This window comes from Eschrichtius robustus, chromosome X, assembly GCF_028021215.1.
Source record: "Eschrichtius robustus isolate mEscRob2 chromosome X, mEscRob2.pri, whole genome shotgun sequence".
Lineage (NCBI taxonomy): Eukaryota > Metazoa > Chordata > Mammalia > Artiodactyla > Eschrichtiidae > Eschrichtius > Eschrichtius robustus.
This window is the reverse complement of record NC_090845.1, coordinates 65,681,408-65,707,090: the sequence shown is the minus strand read 5'-3', so window position 1 is coordinate 65,707,090 and position 25,683 is coordinate 65,681,408. Positions and strand designations below refer to the sequence as shown.

The following is a 25,683-nucleotide window of genomic DNA, read 5'->3' as shown; positions in this document are numbered from 1 at the left end:
GAAGGAAAAGTATCAGAAGGGAAAAGGCCATGGGAAGGTCAGCTTGGCTGGCCATTTGCCCTCAGATGATACTGGCACAAACTAGTGAAAAACTTTGTTTTCTTTTTGATGCCTCCACATATTTTGCAATATTTCTTATCTGACCACGTAATAACCTAATACTTTCCACGGTTGGGCAGTTCCTCTCCATAGATAGATCCAGTCCTCATTCTAAAGGACTGGACCTATGCTGCAGAGATGAAGTGGTGCTAGTACTCATGATTCCAAGACAGCTATCATCATCATTTCTTTCTATCTGCTTGCATTCATTGGATATGAGCAAGGGCTTTGGTTTCAAAAGGCTTGCCTCTACTTAGAACACATAGCTAAGCCAACTGCTCCTCTTCTGTCAGATTCCTTGGGGCTTCCTCCTGTTAGAGTCTAAGTACCATTTGGGATTGATCTGGGCTGGGGGCCTTGTCTAAGGGAGAGGAGTTATGAAGGTCTGAGGGAGACCCTCAGGGAGGGGGCCAGTGGGAGCAAAGCATGGGATTCAGTTCAGGGAGCTGTGTGGTGGATCTATTTCTAGCTGGGCCCAAAGGCAGGAGGCCCCTGAGCAGGCTTGCCAAGGCCTCCCCACCCCTGCCTGAACTTTGCCCCACCTCACACCATCCAAAGGAACTCAGAGCCCTGATTCAAGCAACAGGAAAGATGACTTGGAGTTCTAGCCACAAGCAGAACCATTTTTTCCACTGGATATGAAGCCATCCAGAAAGTTTCTTGGCTTTGAAGATGTTCTTACAGAAAGGGCAAAGGGGGTGGGGGAGGAGCTTAGGGGCTGGAGAACAGAACGCCTACTCCAATGTGCCTAAAGAAGAATGCCAGGAGAAAGCACATCTGAGCTCCTTCCCCTCCTGTAACTGAGCTCATGTGGACTGGAAGGAAAATGGGATCCGTATGTTGCTAATTTGTTTACACTTTGCTCTGCTTGGCCTTAAAAAACAGGCCTCTGCTGTGTAGCTCTGAGACTGGAGCTGCTTCTGAGGCCTAGCTCCTTCCCACAAGGAGCCAGACACGAGCTTGCTGAGGGCAAATGAGGCCGACCACCAGAGGGGTCCTGAAAGGGTTTGGAGCTGCTGCCCTGGGAGGACTGAGCAGATTACAGACAGGATATGGTTTTCCCTGCCTCTGTCCCAGTTGGATGGGACCAAGCCAAGAAACCATTGCAGGCCAGATCCAAGCGCTGCTGGAGGGTGGGCTGGGCAGCCGGAAATGCTCAAGTCATAAAGAAAGCTGGCTCAACCTCACAAGGCCCAGTTGTAGCAGAACACAGTTATCATTCTCTGCTGTGAGTGGAACCTTAGGCCTGGAGAGCATAACCACGGTCCTTCTCTGGGGAGCCAAGCTCAGAAAGCAAGTCTCTGATAAGCTAGCCATGTCTCCAGGCTGGCATTCTCCTACACCAGCCCAGGCAGATTGGAAGTAGGAGGTACCATAACTCCCAAAGTGTCTTTGGCAGAAAGTCATTGGAGTTCTTTAGGAATCCCATATTCCTCAGGCTGTGGTGGAGGGTTTTTACTTCTCTCCTCCCCTACAGACATGCTTCTGGAGAGCTGGCAGAAAGAAAGCAGAAAATGAACTTGTAGCCTGCTCCTTGACCGACACTACCAGTTTCTGCCAGTGGGACCTATGGGACCAGAGTTTGAGTTTGCCTAGCTTAGGCCTAGTCGGGTAGCTGGGTACTGGGTCTGTATCTCAGTGAGGGAGGCTGCTAAACATCCCTTCTCACACCCAAGACATGAATCTTTATCTGTTCCAAATCATCCATACATTGCTATCCAGAAATGGAAAAGGACCAGAAATGCTAAACAGCCTTGGGCTCAGCTGACCTCTTTTTCAGCATAAGATTACCTTAGGAATCCTGTAATGGTAGGTGTTCACATGGGCTTACTCCAGAAGTTCATTTCCAGGAGGGCAGTTGAGGTCATGAGATGTGTGGCATATTGAAGGGAAATAGAATGGCAGAGCTGGAAGACACCTGAAAAGACCTGATCTAATCTCCTCATGTTACAGTATAAAAATTGAGGCTCAAAGAGGGGAATGGTACTCATGAATTGTTCCATTGCCATTCAGTGGCCAAAACTTGACTTGGGCCCAGCAGTATGAATGCCCAAGCTCAGGCTCCTCCCACCACTTTGGAACTCTTGGGTCCTCTTTGGGTATATTCCCTACCAATGTGTCCTGGGGACCCTACCAAGATGAGTCCCATTGGACAATAGTTCCTGGGAACAGGGTCTTGAGGACCCTACATGGAAAGGGCCACAGGGGATTCTGCAATGAGAAGAGTGTCTAGTTGAGGCCCAGAAAGAAGCCAACCCTCAGCCTTGGGCAAATTGTCAGCAACTCCTAGCCTTACCTGGTGAAGGAGCTGGTATGGAGGCCAATGAAAGCGACGGCAGCCCCTGCAGTTGCTGTGATTCGGCAGCCCAATCGATCAGTGAATATACTCACAATGGGAGAACAGAAGAAGATCATGCCCATTGAGAGGGCTCCTACCCATGCTGCAGAGAAAAGAAGCACAAAGACACCTTAGTTTAATGTGTTACCTGGTGGTGCGGCTGGTATCTCAGATCTTCTCTGGCCTTTCACTGGGGGCATTGCCTTGGTCTGCACTGCCAGCTTGCTAGTCCCTGATGGCCAGTGAGGTTAGGCAATTTTCAAAGTGCCTGTAACAAAGCAATGTGAGAACCAGGAGTCTAGTTCATAAGCATACCCAGAACTTCAAAGCTGGGGCAGGGAGCCTTTAGAGATCAAGTCTGTGATAGAGACTTCTAGCTAGCTACCACACAGCTACACTACATTTCTTAGCCTGTTCAGCTGTTTGGCTTGACCACGTGACTGAATTCTGACCAATAGCATGTGGGTAAAAAAGACAAATACGACTTCCAGACCTGGACCATAAAAAGACTACCATGATGTTTCTGCTTACTTGGGAGCTATAACGGCAGAGTGACCTTGGAAGCCATGTATTTTTTTTTTTTTAATTACGAATCATTCTGTTGTTTTTTTTTTGTTTTTAAACTTTGGGTTTATTATTTATTTATTTATTTATTTATTTATTTATGGCTGTGTTGGGTCTTCGTTTCTGTGCGAGGGCTTTCTCTAGTTGCTGCAAGTGGGGGCCACTCTTCATCGCGGTGAGCGGGCCTCTCATTATCGCGGCCTGTTTTGTTGCGGAGCACAGGCTCCAGACGCGCAGGCTCAGTAGTTGTGGCTCACGGGCCTAGTTGCTCTGCGGCATGTGGGATCTTCCCAGACCAGGGCTCGAACCCGTGTCCCCTGCATTGGCAGGCAGACTCTCAACCACTGCGCCACCAGGGAAGCCCTGGAAGCCATGTATTAAGACTGGCAGAACTGCCATCAGTTCTGTCTGGGTCTCTGAATGGAGTGAAGTTCCCCCTCTCTCTCCAGTCTGGAACCCCTGCCCTGAATGTTACATAAGAAGTAAAGAAACGTCTTGTCCTTTAAGCTACTGAATTTTCTAGGGCCATTTGTTATAGCAGTTAAACAAACACAAACTAAAACAAAGAGATTCCTCTACAACCGTTTTACTGATAAAGAAACAGGTCCAGAAATGTGAAGGGACTTGCCAAAGATCACACAGCAAGTTAAGTGGCAGAGCTGGGACTCAACCCTAACTCTCCTTATTTCTAGTCCAACTTTCATTGTATTATATCTCTTACTGGGATGAATGAAGCTTCCCATCATTGGAGGTGTGCAAGCAGAGGTAGATATAAAACAGGGGATTCAAGCACTGTGGTCAGATTTGGACTAGCCAACAATTCAAGCTTCCTTCCAGGGATGCTAAGCCAGATTTATAGCCTTAGGCATTGGGCTACTTGGCTTTAGTGCCAAGGAACATGAGAATTAATTAAGCCTTCAGGAGCTTAGGTAAGACTTCTCTTGGTCATTGGAACAGTCCTGTGAAGGTGCTAAGACTAATGAGTAGGGAAGACCACAGACAAAGGGCTCCTGGAATTGTACAGGAACACAGGGCAGGTTCAGGAGACACCCAAAGATTTATAAGGACACTATGCAAGAGGGTCATGTAACTCTCATGCTGAAATCCTTCATAAGAGCCCATGTTTGGCAAATCCCTGACTCCAAACTCAAATAAGAAGAGTTTATTCTGTTTATAAAGGCTCTTAAGTGTCTGTAACAATCCTCAACAGGGAGGAAGAAATTTGCCCTTTCACTTGGATTCTTCCAGCCCATTTCCCCTTGCTCAGTCCTCGGAAAGAAAGCCCAAGCTTTTTTTGTTTGAAGGCTGTATCAAGTTTCATCGTGGGCCTCTGTTTTCTAGGCTAAACAATTCTTAGTTTCGTTAATATTTCTTCTTAGCTTTAATTTCTAAATCTGTATTACTTTGAGAGCTCCCCTCTTAACACGTTCCTAGTCTTCATCATCATCATCAGAAAGTATTCATTGAGTGTCACCTGAACAGGATGCCAGGCCAGCTTCTGGCTCTCTTCAATTGTGGAGCCCCAAATGGGCCAGAGGAGTGCAGTCTGAGGTTAGACTAGTCCACTGTCTGAGTCTCTTTCCTCAGTGCCTAATAGGTTGCTCAGATCTCCACTGGCAATCTTTGCTTTGCTGTGGGTGCCATCCTGAGTCTTAGCTGGCTGGCTCCAACAGTACTGGCCTGAGACCACAGGAGACCCGAACTCTCATCACAATTTTACCTTATACCTTTCAATTTCATCTCTTATCAGCTATGGGGCCTTGAGCAAATCACACAGCACTTCTCTAATCCTCCGACTTCTCATCTGTAAAATGGGGATTAAAATTCTCCATGTGCCTTCCCCAAAGTTTTTTTTTAACCTAAAGATTATCAGATGTGATCATATGTATGAGAGCTTTATAAATACCAATAGTCACACCGTACATAAAAATTAATACAAATGGATCATAGGCTCAAATGTAAAACTTAAAACTTCTAGAAGAAAGTATAGGAGAAAATCTTTTTGACCTTTAGTTAGGCAAAGATTTCATAGATAATTACCAAAAGTGTGATCCATTAAAAAATTGATACATTAGACTTCATCAAAGTGTAAAACTTCTGTTCTTTGAAAAATACTGTTATGAAAATGAAAGGGCAAACCACAGATTGGGAAAAGTATTTACAATACACACATTGATAAAAGACTGGTATCCAGAGTACAAGTGTGAGTTGACTCTCACAACTCAATAAGACAGCAAACAGTCCAATTTAAAATACGGGCAAAAGATTTGAACAGACATTTTACACACAAACACAGGACGTGAATGGCAACTGAGCACATGAAAAGATGCTCAATATCATTAATCATTCAAGAAATCCTTATTAAAACCACAACGAGATACCCCTATACAACCACTAAAAAGGCTTTTTTTTTTTTAAATGACAATACCTAGTACTGGTGAGGATATAGAGGAACTGGAAATCTCATACACTGTTGATGGGAATGCAAAATGATATACCTGCTTTGGAAAACAGTTTGGCGGCTTCTTAAAAGTTAAACATACTGGGGGACTTCCCTGGTGCTCCAGTGGTAAAGAATTCACCTTACAATGCAGGAGACGCAGGTTCTATCCCTGGTTAGGGCACTAAGATCCCACATGCCGAGGAGCAACTAAGCCTGCATGCCACAACTACTGAGCTCACACACCTCAACTAGAGCCCGGGTGCCGCAAACTACAGAGCCCACATACTCTGGAACCCATGTGCCACAACTACAGAGCCCATGCACCCTGGAGCCTGTGTGCCACAACTAGAGAAGAGAAAACCTGCACGCCACAACTAGAGAGAAACCCGCACGCCACAATGAAGAGCCCGCCTGCCTCAACGAAGATCCCACGTGCCACAACTAAGACCCAATGCGGCCAAAAATAAATTTAAAAAAAAGTTAAACATACAATTACCATATGACCCTAAAATCATTCTCCTGGGTATTTACCCAAGATAAATGAAAAATTATATTCATACAAAAACCTGTACCTAGATGTTTTTGCAGATTTTTCGTAACTGCCAAAACGTGGCAATAACTCAAATTGTACTTCAACTAGTGAATGGATAAATACGTGGATATACATTAAGACAATGGGATACAACTCTGCAATAAATAGGAATGAACTATTGATACAGGCAACAACTTGGACAATTCTCAAAGGCATTGTGCTAAGTGAAAAGAAGCCAGACACAAATGATTCCATTTATATGTAATTCTGAAAAGGCAAAACTGTGGGGTCAAACAGATCAGTGCATGCCAGGAGGAAGGGTGAGGGGAAATGACTCATTGTAGATGAGCATGAGGGAACTTTTCGGAGTAATGAAATGTTACATATTTTGACTGTAAGTGGTGATATTCTTTTGTCAAAATTCATAGAACTGAGCATATAAAAAGGGTGAATATTACCATATGTAAATTATACCTCAATAAATCTGTTATAAAAAAAAGAAGAGGGGGCAGGGAAGCAGGAAGTGCCAGTGGGAAATCTCATTTATGATGTATGTATTTTTATTCTGGTTGGATTTTCAAAAGAATTAGTTCAAGCGTATTATCAAAAATGAAAAAATACTTAAATTCAGTAAATTATCTTACTGTCATTTTATCAACTACAACTCACCATTATTTGGTCCTTCTGAGTTTCTAAAATACAATGAAAGCTGATGATTGGGCTTGAAAGTATCTTTTGCACAGTCAAAGAAAATTTAAATTATATTGGATATAGCTTTTTATGTTAATGACATGTATTCATCATTATGGTATCATACAGAATATTTTCACTGCCTTAAAAATACCATGCTCCACCTATTCATTCCTCCTCCCCTCCCAACCTCTGGCAACCACTGATCTTTTTACTGTCTCCCTAGTTTTGCCTTTTCCACAATGTTATATAGTTGGAATCATACAGTATGTAGTCTTTTCAGATTGGCTCCTTTCGCTTAGTAATATGCATTTAAGCTTCCCCCATGTATATTTTCATGACTTGAAAGCTCTTTTTTTTCAGCACTGAATAATATTCCATTGTCTGGATGTACCACAGTTTATTTACTAACTCACCTACTGAAGGACATCTTGTTTGCTTCCACATTTTGGTAATTATGAATAAAGCTGCTATAAATATCTGTGTGCAAACTTTTGTGTGGACGTAAGTTCTTGATTCATTTGGTTAAACACTAAGGAGCATGATTGCTAAATTGTACGTTTAGTTTTGTAAGAAATTGCCAAACTTTCTTCCAAAGTGGCTGTACCATTTTGCATTCCCAACAGTAATGAGTGAGAGTTCTTGTTGCTCTACGTCCTTGCCAGCATTTGGTGGTGTCGGTGTTCCAGATTTTGGTCATTCTAATAAGTATGTAGTGATATCTCACTGTTGTTTTCATTTGTATTTCCCTGATGGCATATGGTGTTGTGTATCTTTCCATATGCTTATTTGTCATCTATATATTTTCTTTGATGAGGTGTCTGTTAAGGTCTTTGGCCCATTTTTCAACTGGGTTGTTCATTTTCTCATTGTTGAGTTTAAGGAATTCTTTGTACATTTTGGATAACAGTCCTTTATCAGATATGTCTTTTGTGAATATTTTCTCCCAGTCTGTGGCTTATCTTCTCATTCTCTTGATATTGTCTTCTGCAGAGCAGAAGTTTTTAATTTTAATGAAATCCAACTTATCAATTATTTCTTTCTTGGATTGTGACTTTGGTCTTGTATCTAAAAAGTCATAATCATACCCAAGTTTTCCTAAGTTATTTTCTAGGAGTTTTAAAGTTTTGTGTTTTATATTTAGGTCTGTGATCCATTCTGAGTTAATTTTTGATAAGGATGTAAGGTCTGTGTCTAGATTCATTTTTTTGCGTGTGGATGTCCAGTTGTTCCAGCACCATTTGTTGAAAAGATTATCTTTGCTCCATTGTATGGTCTTTGCTTCTTGTCAAAGATCAGTTGGCTATATTTATGTGGATCTATTTCTGGGCTTTCTATTCTGTTCCACTGATCTATTTGTCTATTCTTTCACCAATACCACACTGTCTTGAATACTGTAGCTTCATAGTAAGTCTTGAGGTCAAGTAGTGACAGTTCTCCAACTTTGTTCATCTCTTCCAATACTGTGTTGGCTATTTGGGGTCTTTTGCTTCTCCATGTAAACTTTAGAATCAGTTTATCAATATCCACAAAATAAATTGCTGAGATTTTGATTGGGATTGCATTGAATCTATACATCAAGTTGGGAAGAACTGACATCCTGACAATATTGAGTCTTCCTGTGCATGAACATAGAATATCTCCATTTATTTAGTTCTTTGAATTTTAGTTCATCAAAATTTTGTAGTTTTCCTCATATAAATTTGTACATATTTTGTTAGGTTTATACATAAGTATTTCATTTTTGGGGGTGCTAATGTAAATGGCATTCATTTTTAAAATTTCAAATTCCTCTTGTTCATTGCTGGTTTATAGGAAAGCGATTCACTTTTGTATATTAACCTTGTATCCTGAAACTTTGCTGTAATTGCTTTTAAGTTCCAGAGTTTTTTGTCATTTTTTTCAGATTGTCTACATAGATGATCATGTCATCTGTGAACAAAGACAGTTTTATGTCTTCCTTTCCAGCCTGTATACTTGTTATTTCTTTTTCTTGTATTATTATATTAGCTAGAACTTCCACTACAATGTTGAAAAGGAGTGGTGAGAAGGGACAGCCTTGTCTTGAACCTGATCTTAGTGGGAAAGCTGCAATTTTCTCACCATTTAGTATGCTATTATCAGTAGTTTTTAAAATATAGATTTTAAAAAATTAATCTGAGTTTTTTTCAACTTTTGAAACAATTATAGATTCACAGGAAATAGCCAAGATAATCCAGAGAAATCCCACGAACACTTCACCCAGTTTCCCCCAATGGTTACATCGTATATAACTATACTATAATATCAAAACCAGGAAATTGACGTTGGTACAGTATGTGTGTATAGTTCTATATCATTTTATCACATGTGTAGATTTGTGTAACCACCACTGCAATCAAGATACAGGACTATTCCATCACCATAAAGATCTCCTTTGTGCTACTCTTTCATAGTCACACCCAGTCCACTCCCCCACCATCCCTAACTCTTGGCAACCACTAATTTGTTTTCCATCTCTATAATATTATTTTAAGAAAGTTATAGAAATTGAGTCGTATAGTGCATGACTTTTTGAAATTGGCTTTTTCTCACCCAGCATAATTCCCTGGAGATATATATTTGAAGTAAGTTTCTTGTAGACAGCTTATAGTTGGGGTATTTTTTTTTCCCTGCCAATCTCTGTCTTTTAATTGATGTATTTAGATCATTTGCAAGGAAGTAATCATTGACATGTTAGGGTCATTTTATTTTTGTTTCCTGTTTGTTCCCTCTGTTTTTCCTTCCTCTACTTTCTTTTTCTCTGCTTGCCTGTAGGCTCCCTTAACACTTTTTAGAATTCCACTTTGATTTACTTATAGCGCTTTGAGTGTATCCCTTTGTATACCTTTTTTAGTGGTTGCTCTAGCTATTACATCATAGTTTACTGATGTTGACATTTCACTAGTTTGAGTGGAGTGTAAAAACCTAAACTCCCTCATGTCCTTTCACTATCCTCCGTTTATAATATAATTTTCTTAAATATTTCCTCTATATACATTGAAACCACATCAGGAATCATTATAATTTTTGCTTCAACTGTTAAACATAATTTAGAAAATCCAAGAGGAGAAGGAAACTCTATTGTATTTACCCATAATTTTACTCTTTTCGTTGTTCTTCCTTCTTGATGATCCAATATTCCTTCTTCTATTGTTTCCTTTTTGTTTAGAGAATTCCTTTGGCCCTTCTTTTAGGGTAGGTCTGCTGGTGACAAATTCTCCTATTTTTCCTTCATTTGAAAATGCCTTGATTTCCCCCTTCATTCCTGAAGGATAGTTTCACCGGATCTGCAATTCTGGATTGACAGTTTATTCTTTCAGCACTTGAAGAATGTTTTGCCACTTCTTCCTTCTACCCTCTGGTTTTTGATGAGAAATCCACTATCATTTGAATGTTTTTCCCCTTAATTAAGGCGTCATTTCTCTCTCAATTTTTTCAAGATGTGTGTGTGTGTGTGTGTGTGTGTGTTTATATTTCAGAAGTTTGTGATGTGTTTTGGCATAAATTTCTTTGAGTTCACCCTCTTTGGGGTTCACTCAGCTTCTTAATACTGTAGATTTTTCTTTTGCCAAATTTGGGAATTTTTCAACCGTTATTTCTCTGAGTAATTTTTCAGCCCCACCTTCTTTCTCTTCTCCATTCAGGACTCCTCTGATGACAGGAATATTACATCTTTTGTTATAGCACCACAGTTCTCTGAGGCTCTGTTCATTTTTTAAAAATTTATTTTCCCCCTGTTGTTCAGATTGTATAATTTCTATTGTTCTGTCTTCAAGCTTACTACTTCTTTCCTCTGCCCTCTCCATTATTTAATGGAACGCATCCAGTGAGGTTTTTAAAATTATTATTATTTCAGTTGTTGTATTTTTTAGTTCTAAAATTTCCATTGTTTCTTCTTTGTATTTTCTATTTATTTGCTGAGACTCTATTTTTTCATTTGTCTCAAGTATGATTGTAATTGCTCATCGAAGCGTTTTTATAGTGGCTGCTTTAAAATCCTTGTCAAATAATTTCAATATCTGTGTCATCTTGGTGTTTTCTCATTGAAAACAACACGTAGTCTTTTCTCGTGGAAGTTGAGATTTTCCTAGTCTTTGGTGTGACAAGTGGTTTTTCTATTTTACCTGGGACATTTTGGATATTATGTTATGAGACTCTGTATCTTATTAAAATCTTGTGTTTTAGTAGGCCTACTATGACACTGTGCCAGCAAGGTACCACCACATTTTTTTCTAGATGGGGTGGAAGAGATGGGGATGGAAGTCCAGGTTCCCTGCTTAGCCTCCATGGACACCCTGGGGAGGATGGGTGCCTTGTTTTGCTGAGCAGGGGTTGGTGTTCAAGATCCCCACTGGTCTTCCTCTGATACTTAACTGGTTGGGAGAGGTAAGAGTCTCTCGTTACTATTCTCCACGTTGCTTCAACTGATACTGTACTGAATGCTGCTAAAAGTCCTAGCTTCCTACTTGGCCTTCACTGACACCACCTTGGCACCTCTTCAGGAATGGGAGGACAGCCGGAAGTTACAGACTGGCAAGGGTGAGCGTCCAGGTTCCCTGCATGGTCTCCACTGAAACAACGGACGAAGAATAGGCCTTGTTACAACTGAGAGGATGACATTCCTGGCTCCCTACTCAGTTTTCTCTAATGCTACCTTGGAATGGTAGGTGGACAGATTGGGGCACCTTGTTATAACTGGGTGAGTATATAAGTCAAGGTTCCTTATGAGGCCTTTGTTGGTAAAGGTCAGAAGGTATGCATTTTCCCCCATGGTGTTTGGCTGGAGTAGAGTGGTTATTGTCTAAAAGTTTTCTGTCTTGCTAGGCTCCTCCTTTCTTGGTCTTTTGGTTAGAGAAATCAGGCTTTTCTCAATGCTCATTTTATTTGTTTCTGTTGGCATTTCTGGGTTGCAAGCTTCTTCAGCTCCAGGTGTAAGATATATGAGGCAAAAAGAAAACCCAGGTAATTTACCACTGTGTTGTTCCTTGTGTCCTGAGATACCTAGTCCATCAACTTTCTTCTCTCTACCTTTTAGTCTTCTTATATTTGCTTTATATAATGGCCAGTGTTTTTAGCCATACTTCATGGGAGGAATAGGGAAAAGTACCTTGATATAGTTTTTGACACTAAATGTACATTTTTAAAAAATGAAGCCATCCATATATGATAGTCATTTATTTAACAGTTATTTAACATCCTTTCTGGCCCAAATACACAGCTATCCCACAGGCACTGAGGATGCTAAATGAGTGACATATGGTCTTTGCCTTCAAGGATCTCACAGTAGAATAAGGAACACTTTTTTAAACAGGGCAGTAAAATGTATAAATCCCATGGTTCAAGACCACAGTAAAATTTTCTATTTAGAGATTTTCAGAGAGGTCAGACATTCCAAGGGAATGAAAATTTGCTACGTTAAGGAAAAGAAAGGTAATTTAATAGCTAGATCAATGACTGAAGAAGAATAGAACGATTGTTAGCAGGAAAGGTTATCAGAGGAAATTTTGTAAGAGAAAAATAATCAGCTATAACTATATTTTAAAAAAAGAACCAATAGTGATAATAATAATAATAATGATAATTATAACCATGTTGATGGTAAAATGAGTGTTGTTGGTTATCCTTTATCTTTCTTGCACTCAATTTCCTTTTTTGGAAAATACAAGGCATGGGTAGAGGTTTTCTAGAACTCTTGACAGTCCTTGGACTCAAAGCTGGGGAGTTTTTGTTGTTCCCCATATTACCCTTGTTCTCATATGAGGAAGACAAAGTGATTTTTTTAATTCCCTACTGCTGATGACAAAGTGATTTTGATGAAACAGCTGAATGTGGGAGAGTTCAAAGGGTGAAAAGTAGACTTTAACAGGAGGTATAGAGGGCCATCTTTATAAACAGACTTGGCAAAATCAGAGATGGCACCCCACAACTTTTCATCAGGCAGAGAGCATTATTTTCAATGCACAACTGTGCTAAGTGCCAAGCAAGTGTCTAATTTCTGACTAATAAACTTTCTGTCCAGCAGAGCCCTAGGACTTTAAGGATTAACTATGTATAAACCCACCATCCACAACTTTCACCCAATGATTCCCAGAATTCTCTTTAGCCTCAGCCACTACCCTCAGGTGAGTTAAGTACTCCCAAAGAGTTGGCCCCCAAAGACCTGTGCCTGAAGTGAACACAATGTCTATATTCACTGGACACCACCTCCTTTCCTCCTCTAAGCACCCATAGCCAGCTGGGCTTCTGTTGAGCCTGAGCAGTGTGAAAGCAGAACCCCAGCCTTTCCAGCTCCATTCTGGACCTATTGGCCCTCAAATTTCCTTATATTCAAAGTCTTTTCACTCAAGTGCCCAATTAGTGCCCTGGCTCCTTACCCAGGCTCACAGTCTAATGCCTTTGAAGTACAGGGAGTCTGCTCAGAAAAGAACTCAAATGAGAGACCAGATTCCCCATTCCTTGGTTTCCAAAAGCCAACTTCTCTGAGCTCTCCCTCTGAGTTGGAAAGCGGGGAGAGAGTACTCTAAGAGCCAAACTCTCTAAATAAAATTATAGGCTTTCACAAATTCCTGTTGTTGTGGGGAACTAACAAAAGCTCAAATGAGGGAACGATGGAGCAAAGCCAAAGAAAGGGCAAAGCTGGGGAAGGGTAAAGGAGAGAGAGAGGTGAAAGGGGGTGATATGAGGGCAGAGATGTCTCTATTCAGGAGCCCCTGCTTCATGACAAGGTGAACAGTATGATGAAAGACTAGCAAATAGGATTAGGAGCCATGTTCTGAAGCTTGCTATGCAACGCTAAGTGGAGGAAATGTCACTATTAACTGGAGTCCCTGTTGCCAGAAATATTCCCATTTCTGCCCCATCTCCACCCTTCTTCAGAGTCCCCAGAACACAGTAAAGAGACTAAACCTAGATGGGATAAGTGAGCATGGTCAGAATGGCATAGGTAGGGCATGGGGACCACGTGGGGTTGGTGGCAGGTAGCTCAGGACTGTGCTGATGGTATGCTGGCACGTCTAGCCAGTTGATCAGCACACATTAGTAAGATGACTGAAAGCACTGGTGGAATACATTTAAAAGGAGGCAAGTAAGAGCACTTCAGCGGTCAGCTGGGGCACTCCAGAGAAGAAAAATGCAACACTCTGGTCTTCCTTGGGGACTGAGATGGCAGGAGCCCTGCCTTTCATTCTCTCTGTGGCTGATTGGAGAGTGACCTCCAGCTGAGCTTCATTTATTAACTATTTCTCTAACCTTGTGCTAGGAGTTAAGTGCTAGGTAGTTATTTTTTTGGTGAATAAATGTAACAATCTTGTTCAGGGAAGCTGATTCCAAAACTTTTTTTATGGTTTGATAAACGTTATGTTGAGAAGCTCTTTCTTCCAGCTCTCAGCCTATCGAAGTCCATTTACTTTGGTAGCTACTCACCATCCACTGTGTCTAGAACACTACTCCAGATCTGTAGCAAGCCTTTATTTTAAAATTCCAAAAGTGTTTTCATATTTGTCCTGGAAGTGTTTTATTTTTTCTCTTCATTAGAATGTGGTGGTGTTTTTCTGGGTTGGCACAGAAATACTGGAAAACATTCTTTTCCAAGCATTCAACATCTAAACAAACCCCATTTTTAACCTTCTACACTTTGTCTCAAAACATGCCAACTTTAATGGGCTACCTACTTTTGAGTGTCAAAACTTGTAAAGTCAAATAATCTGAAAACGTAAGTGAACTTACTGAAAACGTAAGTTGTCTTATTACCCCCCCTTATTACTTTATTTGACCTCATTCTCTGTGCTGCTATTGTTTATTTACTTCCATTTTTTGGAGTCGGAAGATCTAGACATCCAGTTCCTAATTTTACAGATAGTCAGACTGAGGCCCAGAGAGACTCACTTAGAAGTATCCATGTCAAGTCTGAAAATGCAGTCCTTCTAACTCCTGCCTCAGTCCTTCAGGGATGATGGGCTTTACTTAATGTCTTATGGCCACTGATTTGGCAACCACTGGTTTAGGACAATGGTCAGTTATCTATTCTAATGGCTAAGGTATATTAGAGGTGGTTCTTGAACCCAAACCATCAGTGCTTTGGAAGAACTACGAATTGAAACAGTTTCCTCAGTTTTCTCTGAGGGGGTTGGCTAGCACCTAGAGACTCTGATTGTCAGACATTCACCTGATAGAGAGTATGGAAAAGAGGCAGGAGGCAGAGACAGAAAAGAAATAAGGAGACAGAAAGAGAGATGCATATATCTAAAATAGAAAGATTCATGATGAGCATCTTATTAGAACTGCAAAGTGTTAAAAATGAAAGGGTCCTCAAGAATCATAGAGGGGGTAACCAAGATGGCTTCACTGGTGAATTACAAACATTTAAGGAAGAAATAATAACAAAGTTACACAAGCTGTTGCAAAAAATAAAATAGGAGGCAATACTTTCCAACTCATTCTATGAGTCCAGTGTTACCTTAATACCATAACCACCATAAAGACAACACAAGAAAAGAAAATTACAAATGAATGTCCCTCATAAACACAGTTGCAAAACGCTTAACAACATTTTAGCAAATTGAATCAAACAATATGTAAAAAGGATAAAACATCACGACCAAGTAATATTTATCCCAGAAATACAAGGTTAGTTCAACATCCAAAAATCAACCAATGCAGTATGTGATTATTAACGACTACAAAATTTTAAAATCCCATATAATTATCTCAGTAGATACAGAAAAACACTTGACAAAATTCAATATCCATTCAAGGTAAAAACTCTCAGAAAACCAGTAATAGGTGGGGACTTTCTCAACCTGATAAAGGGCAACTAGTGAAAACCTATAGCTAACATCATACTTAATAATGAAAGACTAAAATCTTTCATCCTAAGGTTAAGAACAAGGCAAGGATGTCTGTACTTGCTATTTCTGTTTAATATTGCATTGGAGGTTCTCACCAGTGCAATAAGACAAGAAGAAGAAATAGAAGACATACAGATTATAAATAAGAGTTACTTATAGTTTTACAACTATCTCTGTTTACAGACAACATGATTGTCTATCTAGAAAACATTAAAGACTACAAAAAAGCAACAAGAATAAGTGAGTTAAATAAGCTCACAAGGTACAAATCAACATACAAAAACCAATTGTATTTCTATATATTAGCAATGAATAATTAAAAACTGAGATAAAAATACCATTTACAATACCATCCGAAATTTGAAATACTTCTGGATAAATTTGATGAAAATATGTACAAGATCTCTACATTGAAAATTACAAAATGTTGATGAGATAAATTAAAGAAGACCTAAATAAATGAAGGATATATCTTGTTCACAGGTCAGAAGACTCAATATTGTTAACAGATCAATTCTCCCCCAAGTTGTTTTATACATACAATGCAATCCCAATCAAAACCCCAGCAAGGTTTTTTTTTGATAAAATTTGGCAAACTGATTCTCAAATTTATGTGTAAATGTAAAGGATATAGAATGGCAAAAATAATTTTTACATTGAAGAACAAAGTTGGAAGACTTATAATGACTTGATTTTAAGACTTACTATAAAATTACAGCAATCAAGACATTACGGTATTGGGGCTTCCCTGGTGGTGCAGAGGTTAAGAATCCGCCTGCCAATGCAAGGGACACAGGTTCGATCCCTGGTCCGGGAAGATCCCACATGACACGGAGCAACTAAGCCCGTGTGCCACAACTACTGAGCCTGCGCACCACAACTACTGAGCCCACGCGCCACAACTACTGAAGCCCGCGCGCCTAGAGCCCATGCTCAGCAACAAGAGAAGACACCGCAATGAGAAGCCTGCACACCACAATGAAGAGTAGCCCCCACTTGCCACAACTAGAGGAAGCCTGCACTCAGCAATGAAGACCCGATGCAGCCAAAAATAAAATAAATAAAATAAACAACAACGAAAAAAGATATTATGGCATTGGCATAAGATAGACATATAGATCAATGGAACATAACATAGTCCAGAAATGGGCCCACACATATATGGCTAGTTGATTTTCAATTAAAAAATGTTAAAAAAAATTCAATAGGGAAGGATAATATTTTTCAACAAATGGTGCCGGGTCAACTGGATAGCCACATAGAAAAGAATGAAGTTGAACTAATATCTCAGACCATACTCAAAAATTAACTCAAAATGGATGGTAGACCTAAATGTAAGAGCTAAAACTATAAAACTTCTAGAAAACATAGGATAAAACCATAGTGAACTTGGGTTAGGCAAAGATTTCTTAAATAGAGCACAAAGAGCACAAAGTATAAAAATACATAAAATTAACTTCATCAAAATTTTAAAATTTATTCTTCAAATATACTTTTAAGAGAATTAAAAGACAAGCTACAGACTGGGAGAAAGTATTTGCCAATTATATATCTGATAAAGGAGGACTCATATCCAGAGTGTTTAAGAATAATTTCTTATTTACAAAAACAAGAAAATAAAGAATCCAACTGAAAACAGGCAAAAGATTTAAACTGACACTTTACCAAAGAAGATATATGAGTGGTAACCAAATACATGAAAGAATACTCAACAACATTAGCCATTAGGGAAATGCAAGTTAAAACCTAATGAGATGCCAATACACACCCATTAAAACATCTAGTATTTTTAAAACTGACCATACCAAGTGTTAGTGAGGATTTGGAACAACTGAAACTCTGAGTTGCAGTTGCATAGTTGCTGGGACTGTAAAATGGTGTAATCACTTTGGAAAACAGTTTGGAAGTTCCTCAACTGGTTACATATAAAGTTACAATGACCCAGCAACCCCCCAAAATGAAAGCATATGCCCACATCAAGACCTGTACATGAATATTTATAGCAACTATATTTGTAATAGTAAAAAACTAGAAACAACCCATGTCCATCAATATGTAAATGGATAAACACATTGTGGTATATCCATACCAAGAAATGGTACTCAGCAATAAAAAGGAATGAACTATTGATATATGCAACAACTTGGATGAATCTCAAAACAATTGCAGTAAGTAAAAGAAGTCAAATTTTTAAAATACCTACTTTTTATTCCATTTATATAAAAAGTCTAGAAAATACAAACTAATCTGTAGTGACAGAAAGAAGAGCAATGGTTGCCTGTGGATAGGAAGAGGACTTTGGAGGATGATAGATATGCTCGTTATCCTGAATATGGTAATGGCTTCATGATGTATACATACATATATCAAAACTTCTCGTACTGTGCATTTTAAATATGAGCTTTTTTATTGTATGTCAATTATAGCTCAATAAAGCTGTTAAAAAATAAAGAACATCTTCCTACTTTTAAAAAGAGCTGTATATTTTCACAATTGAAAAATTAGAAAAACAAAGAAGCAAGGCAAAAAAAAAAAAAAATCTCCACAATTCCAATCACTTGGAGACAAGTATTTTTACCTTGATATGTATCCCTCCAGATTTTTCTATACATTTATATCTATATAGTTTTTCAAAGACAGTATATATAGTATACATCACTTATAAGCTGCTTTTAAAATTTTCTCATGTTTTAGAGACCTTTCCATGTTAATAAAATTCAACACCATCTCCCCAAAAGAAATACTGGAAGAACGGAAAGGAGGTAAGAAGGGAGAACGAACAATTGATACATGTAACAACATGGATGAATTTCAAAATAATTATGTTGAGTGAAAGAAGCCAGAGCCTACCAAAAAATACATACCCTATGACTCCAGCTATGTAAAACTCAAGAAAAATACAGACTAATCTATAGTGAGAGAAAGCATATTAGTGGTTGCCTGGGAGTGGGGAGGGGCCAGAAGTGGGCTGGGAGAGAAGAATTATAAAGAGACATGAGAAACCTTTTGGAGGTGATGGACATGTCCATTACTTTGATCATAGTGATGGTTTCCTGAGTGTGCACATATGTCAAAACTTGTCAAATTGTATACTTGAAATATATGCAGTTTATTGTATGTTAATTCTTCCTCAGTAAAGCTTTAAAAAACCATAGATGGGAAAATCGAGGCTCAGAGAGGACACAAACTACTCAAGGAGACACAGTAGGTCCATTGCTGAGCCAGAACTAAAATCCCATCTTTGGACTCCTAAACTAGTGCTCCTTCCACTGTACCACAATGCCTGACAGGCCTCTAGTGATCTGCCCAACCACCAGGGAAGAGCAGCAGGGTCAGATGGCTGATTTTCTAAGCTCTGCTTTCAGCAGAACAAGGACAAAAAACAAATGCTGAAATGATGAGCCCCTTCCTGCCCTGAGACTGAAACTAGATAGGGCTCTGCCCTGAGCTTTGAGAACACTCCTGAGCTAAGGAGGTAGCCAGTTTGGGTAGTTCCTTCAAGTAGGCAGGTGACAGCTCTGTCTCCAGAAATAGCTCTCTCCACACTTGCAGTCCAGCAATTAGGAAGGAAACCTTGGACAGTCAGCCTGAGACAGATGACAAGGTAATCAATCCAGGGAAGACTGGCTGCCAGGATCAATAGGGCTTTGATCCTCAGAGCTGAGATAAACACTAATGTTAGCTACACAGTTAGGGACCTCCTGCTATGGCTTCAGGATGTATCAAAGCCAGAGGAAATCTCACTTCTGAGATTAGGCCATGTTCCTGCCTCTGAGCAGGAATCTGCTGACAATCCCTAGCACCACTGGATTCCTTATTAGAGCAGAGGGATGGAGGTAGGGAAAAGATGGCAGAGGGAAGGACTGGGAAAACATGGGCAGAACCCATTTTTTCAATGTAAAATGCTTTTTCCAGGGATACTGACCCTTTCTATTAAGTGTTTTATGAGAGAGATGGGGAAAATGAGGAAAAGAACAGAGGAAGAAAATCAAATCCCTGCTGACCACAGAATATTACAGTGGTTGGCAACCTGCTTCCCAACAGAGAAATTTCCTTGAGCCTCAGCTTGGCTATCTTGGAACCAGGCTGTTGGGACCTGTACCACTACAAGGAAGGTTCTGGGATGGATTAGTCTTTCTATAATGTATAGGTTAAGAGCACAGTCTCTGAAGTCAGATAGACATGGGTTTAAGAAAAGATCTACTTACCTGCTGTTTGACTTTGAGCAAATTACTTCATATCTCTAAGCCTCAGTTTCCTCATCTGAAAAATGGATATTATAAAAGTGCCACTAAATGTTTGTTTTGTGAAGATTAAGTGAGGTAATATAAGAGACCTGGCATGTAGAAATTAAATAATGTCCTGGAGAGAGCAGATGAAGACAGTCACTTCTCTCAAGCTGCTACTGAAGGGAATCCCACACCCAGACACATACACCCCTCCTTTAACTAGCCCAGGTTTGTCGGATGGTCATTATGTAACTGTGTCTTTGTGTGCAGAAGTCAATGATTGTTCGGAGCAGTAAGTCTTCATGGCACCCCATGGGTTCCAGCACACCCCCAAACGTGAAAAGCAGCTACAGCAGCAACTAAGAGCCAGACCCTCAGCAGAGCAAATGCAAAGTGCAGTCTGGGCGGGCTGGGCACAGGCTACTTATCTAAGAGGTGACTCTGCAGTAAGGGTGGGAGTGGAAGTTGGCAGAGGGATGGAGGTCAAGATTTCAAATCTCTTCTTCCAATTCAATCTGCCAGGAGGAGTAAATCATCATGATGCCAAGGATAGGTAGGTGGACAGGGAAGGAAATAGCCACTCATGCCAGCACTGAGCAAGTCAGAGATCATAGACTCAAGATAAACCTCTTGGCAGCAAGGGGGAAGGTCCCAACACCTTTATGTTTTAATTTCAATACCACCTCACCTTTGAAAAGTCCTTTTATCTTCCAAATGCTTTTCCAGCACTTATCTCATTACATCCTCATAGCAACTGTATAATAACCTAACATAGATAGGCCAGCAAATGTCCTCCTGCAAGTCTTCCTTTTCTTCATAGTAGTAGTAGTAATAGCTGAGACTTGTATAGTACTTACTATGTGGCAGGCACTATGTTAAATTCCTTATGCATATTAGCTATGTCATCTCATTTAATCCTCATAACAACCTCATAAAGTAAATACTGTTAGTGTCCCCACTTACTTTCCGTCAATTAAGTAAACAGACCAAGAGGGATTTGGTGACTAGACTAGGGCACATGGCTAGTAAGCAGTAGAGCTGAAACACCAACCCAGGTCTGTCTGATTTTAAAGCCCTTGCTCTTAGCTACTATGCTAAGGTATATAACCCTATTTTGCAAAGGAAGAAAATGGAGCCAGAGAGCCTGAGTGGCTTGCCCAAGAACACAAAGCAAGCTAGTACCAGAAGGAGGCCTAACTTTGGGCCTTCTGACCCTCAGCCTAGTGTTCACTCCCTTATTCACTTCCCAGCCATTGGTACTACACTCCAGGCGCCCTGTGGTCAACATGCACTTGGAATGCCAGAGATCAGGTAAACATGCCATCTACCAACAAGGTCAGAGTTTAATCTTTCATTATTTTATGATACCTGCTCTATAGATGAAGTAACCAAGGTGCAAAGGAGGCAAACAGCTTACCCCAGATTTTCCACTGTACCAGGAGCAAAGAAATTCCTCGAAGTTCTTAACTTTCAAGTCTGGGCTTGTTTCACTCGAATACCTATGTGTGTGCCCACAGGGCAGCAAAGAAAGTAGTGTGGATCAAAAGACAATCAGACAAAAGAAACCCAGTATACTCCCTGTCTCCTTTTAATTGGATCTGTGGAGCCCTCAGGGCTGGGACAAAGAGAGCTGACACAGAAGTGAGGTGGCTGAAGAGAATGTCAGGAGTCTGCAGGGATAGGACAAGAGAGGTTTGAAAAATCATATAATTTGGGTAGAGGTAGAGGGTAATGTTAGGGTCTTGAAGCCTTGGAGTATCTTTTTGTAGAGGCTCTGTGGTATCCCTTAAGAGGGTATGGAGAAGGCAGGAACACAGACAGAGCTGTAAACACATTTCTATCCTGGTCTTCAGCCATGAAACCAACACTGACTAAGAACCTGCCAGGATTTTGGCCTGGTACCAGAGACTGAGGTGGCTATGGTGCATTGCAAGCCAAAGGTCTAGCCAGTCCAAGCAGGAAGCTAACATACATGTAAAGGGAACTTGTCCAGTGATCCCAAATGCCAGCATGGGGACCATACTTGTCTGGCTGCATCTGCACTACTTAGGTAATTCAAGGGCATTGTTAAGTTTGGGAAGCTCTGTATTGGCTCAACTAGTATTTTTCAGTGTCAGTGACCATTGTGGGGAGTGGTCAGAAGGACCATTTGGTTGGAGCTCTCATTCAGAAAAGGTCTCCAATGTAGACCTTATTAATCTTGTAATTATCTTGTGAATGACATATACATATATATATTTTAACATCTTTATTGGAGTATAATTGCTTTACAATGGTGTGTTAGTTTCTGCTGTATAACAAAGTGAATCAGCTATACATATACATATATTCCCATATCTCCTCCCTCTTGCATCTCCCTCCCACCCTCTTGTGAATGACATATATTGATTACCTTGTATTTATGTGATGTGTGTTAAAAGCATATTTTGGCAATTCCTTGTTTAAAAGTACCCAGAGAGCCTCACAAAATGGATGTGTCTTGACCCTTTCCCCTGCTCTGCATGTGGAGAACTATGAATGACAGGGTCAGGAAAAGGACCTGGATCTTTACATACTGGAGACCCCACACACGGTTCAAGTAGAATGTTAAAAAGATAACTGTGGGGCTTCCCTGGTGGCGCAGGGGTTGGGAGTCTGCCTGCCAATGCAGGGGACACGGGTTCGAGCCCTGGTCCGGGAGGATCCCACATGCCGCGGAGCAACTGGGCCCGTGAGCCACAACTACTGAGCCTGAGCGTCTGGAGCCTCTGCTCCGCAACAAGAGAGGCCGTGATAGTGAGAGGCCCGCGCACCGCGATGAAGAGTGGCCCCCACTCGCCGCAACTGGAGAAAGCCCTCACACAGAAACGAAGCCCCAACGCAGCCAAAAATAAAAATAATAAATAAATAATAAATTTTAAAAAAAAATTAAAAAAAAAAAAAAAAAAAAAAAGATAACTGTGGTCATTGTGTCCGTAAGGGTGTGGAGGCAGGATTGGAAACCACCACTGAGGAGGCCAGTGTCAGAATTTTTTAGGGATGGTAGGAAGGAGCCTGGACTGGAGACCTGCCAATGAGAACAGGCTTAAGACCGAACCACATAAACAAGAGTTTGGAAGAACAATTTTTAGTGTTCATCTAAACCCACCTCCTCACTTTATGCATGGACAAACTGTGGCCCAGAGAGATTAACGTATCACTCAAAGTCACTAATTTGTTAGAGCCTAAAGTAACATGTTACATATTTCTAGTACACAAATACTTAAGATATTAAAAAGGGATAGGACTCTTTCTGGAGAGGAGGGAGGAGAGAGCTGAGGAGGACTCCAAGGTTTCAAGTATGTACCTGCATCCCAGATAGTGCCTGAACCCAGGACCCTCCCACCCTGTGGAAGATGAACAGGATTTCAGGGAACACTTCAAAGAAAGTGACTGAGGGCCTACCTCCAGGGGCTCTTTCCATTCAGTGGGCCAGGGGTTGGTCCAGTCTCTGGGTAAGGATCCCCACCTGATGGGTTTTGGTGGAGCATCAGGTATCAGTAAAAGCCCGGCTACCCAGCTCCCATTGCAGCCTGTTCTACTCTTCTATGTGGGTGGCATTCCCCAAGGGCCAGGGTGGGGGCAGGGTGAACAAGCTAGCAAACACCAAGGTGAAGAGGAGCAGGAGCTATTTGTTAAGACATGTGCTCTTTGGAGGGGGTGGCCTTCATGCCAAGAGAAACTCCTTCAGAAATAAATATGGCACATAAAAGACTAATTATGGGTTTGGTCTTTGGGGTTTAGTAGGAGAGAACTGGCTCTCTTCAGGATAAAGTTTTGCAGTCTGCAGTGCCAGTCTGCAGCAGGGGAACATGAAAGGGCAGGGTGGGAAGGGGTGTCTCCATTACCCCTCAGCAGGCTCCTCTGGCTAGGAAGTGATGTTTACCTAGGGGGAGACAGTTTTACAAAGTTGGTTTTACTAGGAACTGAAACAAAAGGGAGCCAGAGCAGAGATGGAGCCCACCATAAATGGCAGTAGCTGCATCGGGTTCTTCCCTCTTGTGCTACTTGCCCAAGGGGCTTCAACTATACCCTCTCCAATCTTCCTCCTCAACTGGCTTATGCTGTTATCATCAGTTGCCACGAAAAAGGCTCTTCACCACCAAGCCTGGAGATAATAGCCCTCTATCCCCTCCCACCCCAAGTTGCTTGCTTTCTGTCTTGTCTGCCCACCAGGTAAATACTGTGTCCAACATGGCACAAGTGGAAGCCAGGCAGCTGTTCTGTACACAGCCCAGGCCACGCTGGTGAGAGACACTAAAGAATACTTTGACAATTGAATGCCCAGCTCTAGCTTCATCCTTTACCTTCTATATAGCTTCAGACAATTAACTTAACCCCTTCAAATTAATTTTCATACTCTGTAACATGAGGGTAATAGTAGTCATATTATAAGGTTATTATAAGGACTATATAAAATAATGCATATGACTCTCACCCTGTCTCCTGTAATGAAGATAGAAGAAAATTTATTTAAGGGAGAGCAGAATTGCATCCTTTCTCTTTGGATGTAAAGCACCTTGAAAAGCTGTTGCAAGGCCTCTGGACCCAACAGGACCCTACAACTCTTACCTGAATTGGATTGAGCTGAAATAAAGAGGTAAAATCCTAAATCATCTATTGAAATCTTCTTGAAAGGGTTCCTGGACACAAGATGGCAGAGTAGAAGGACATGAGCTTACCTTTTCTTATGGAAACACCAAAATCACAACTAACACTGAACAACCATCAACAAAAAATGCTGGAACTTACCAAATAAGATACCCTATATCGAAAGACAAAGAAGAAGCCACAAAGAGATGGTAGGAGGGGCACAATCGTGATAAAATCAAATCCCATACACATTGGGTGGGCAAGTCACAAAAAGGAAAATAATTATACCACAGAAGTTCTCCCACAGGAGTGAAAGTTCTGAACCCATGTCAGGCTCCCCAGTCTGAGGGTCTGACAATGGGAGGAGGAGACCCCAGAGAATCTAGCTTTGAAGTCCAGTGGGGTTTGATCACGGGAATTCCAAAAGACTGGAGGAAACAGAAACTCCACTCTCGGAGGTCACACACAGGGTCCCATGCACAGCAGGACACAGGGGAAAAAAGCAGTGACCTCATAAGAGACTGGGCCAGACTTACATGCTAGTATTGGAGGGTAACCTGCGGAGGCAAGGGGCAGCTGTGGCTCACTGTGGGGACAAGGACACTGGTGACTGTAGTTCTGGGGAGTACTCACTGGCATAAGCCCCCTTGGAGGTCGCCATTTTCTGACCAAGACATGGCCCCACACAACAGCCTATAGGCTCCAGTGCTGGGATGCCTCAGGTAAAAAAAACCGACAGGGCAGGAACACAGCTCCATGCATCATCAGACGGGCTGCTTAAAGTCTTCCTGAGCACACATCTGTCCAATGAACACACCCCCTAACACGGCTCTGCCCACCAGAGGGACAAGACCCAGCTCCACCCACCAGAGGGCAGGCACCATTCCCTCCCACCAGGAAGCCTACACAAGCCCCTGGTGCAACCTCACCCACCAGGGTGCAGGAACCAGAAGCAAGAGGAACTACAATCCTGCAGCCTGTAGAAAGAGGACCACAAACATAGAAAGTCAGACAAAATGAGATGACAAAGAAATATGTTGCAGGTAAAGGAACAAGATAAAAACCCACAAGAAAAACTAAATGAATAGGAGATAGGCAATCTACCTGAAAAACAATTCAGAGTAATGTATCCAATGCATCCTATGGGATGCAGCGAAAGCAGTTCTAAGAGGGAAGTTTAGAGCAATACAATCTCACCTCAAGAAATAAGAAAACCCGTAGGAATCAAGATGGCGGAGTAGAAGGACGTGCTCTCACTCCCTCTTGTGAAAACACCAGAATCACAACTAGCTGCTGGACAATCATCAACA

The 25,683-nt window shown here is 41.0% G+C and overlaps 1 protein-coding gene across 2 annotated transcripts in view; it reads right to left on the bottom strand.

The window, feature by feature from the left end:
- The window catches only part of SLC16A2 (solute carrier family 16 member 2), a 118,496-nt gene that overhangs the window by 11,004 nt on the left and 81,809 nt on the right, over positions 1–25,683 (bottom strand). For both annotated transcript variants that reach the window (XM_068533248.1, XM_068533247.1), the window contains one exon: positions 2,396–2,540. In XM_068533248.1, coding sequence (XP_068389349.1) covers positions 2,396–2,540 — 145 coding nt within the window. The remainder of the gene's footprint in view (positions 1–2,395; positions 2,541–25,683) is intronic.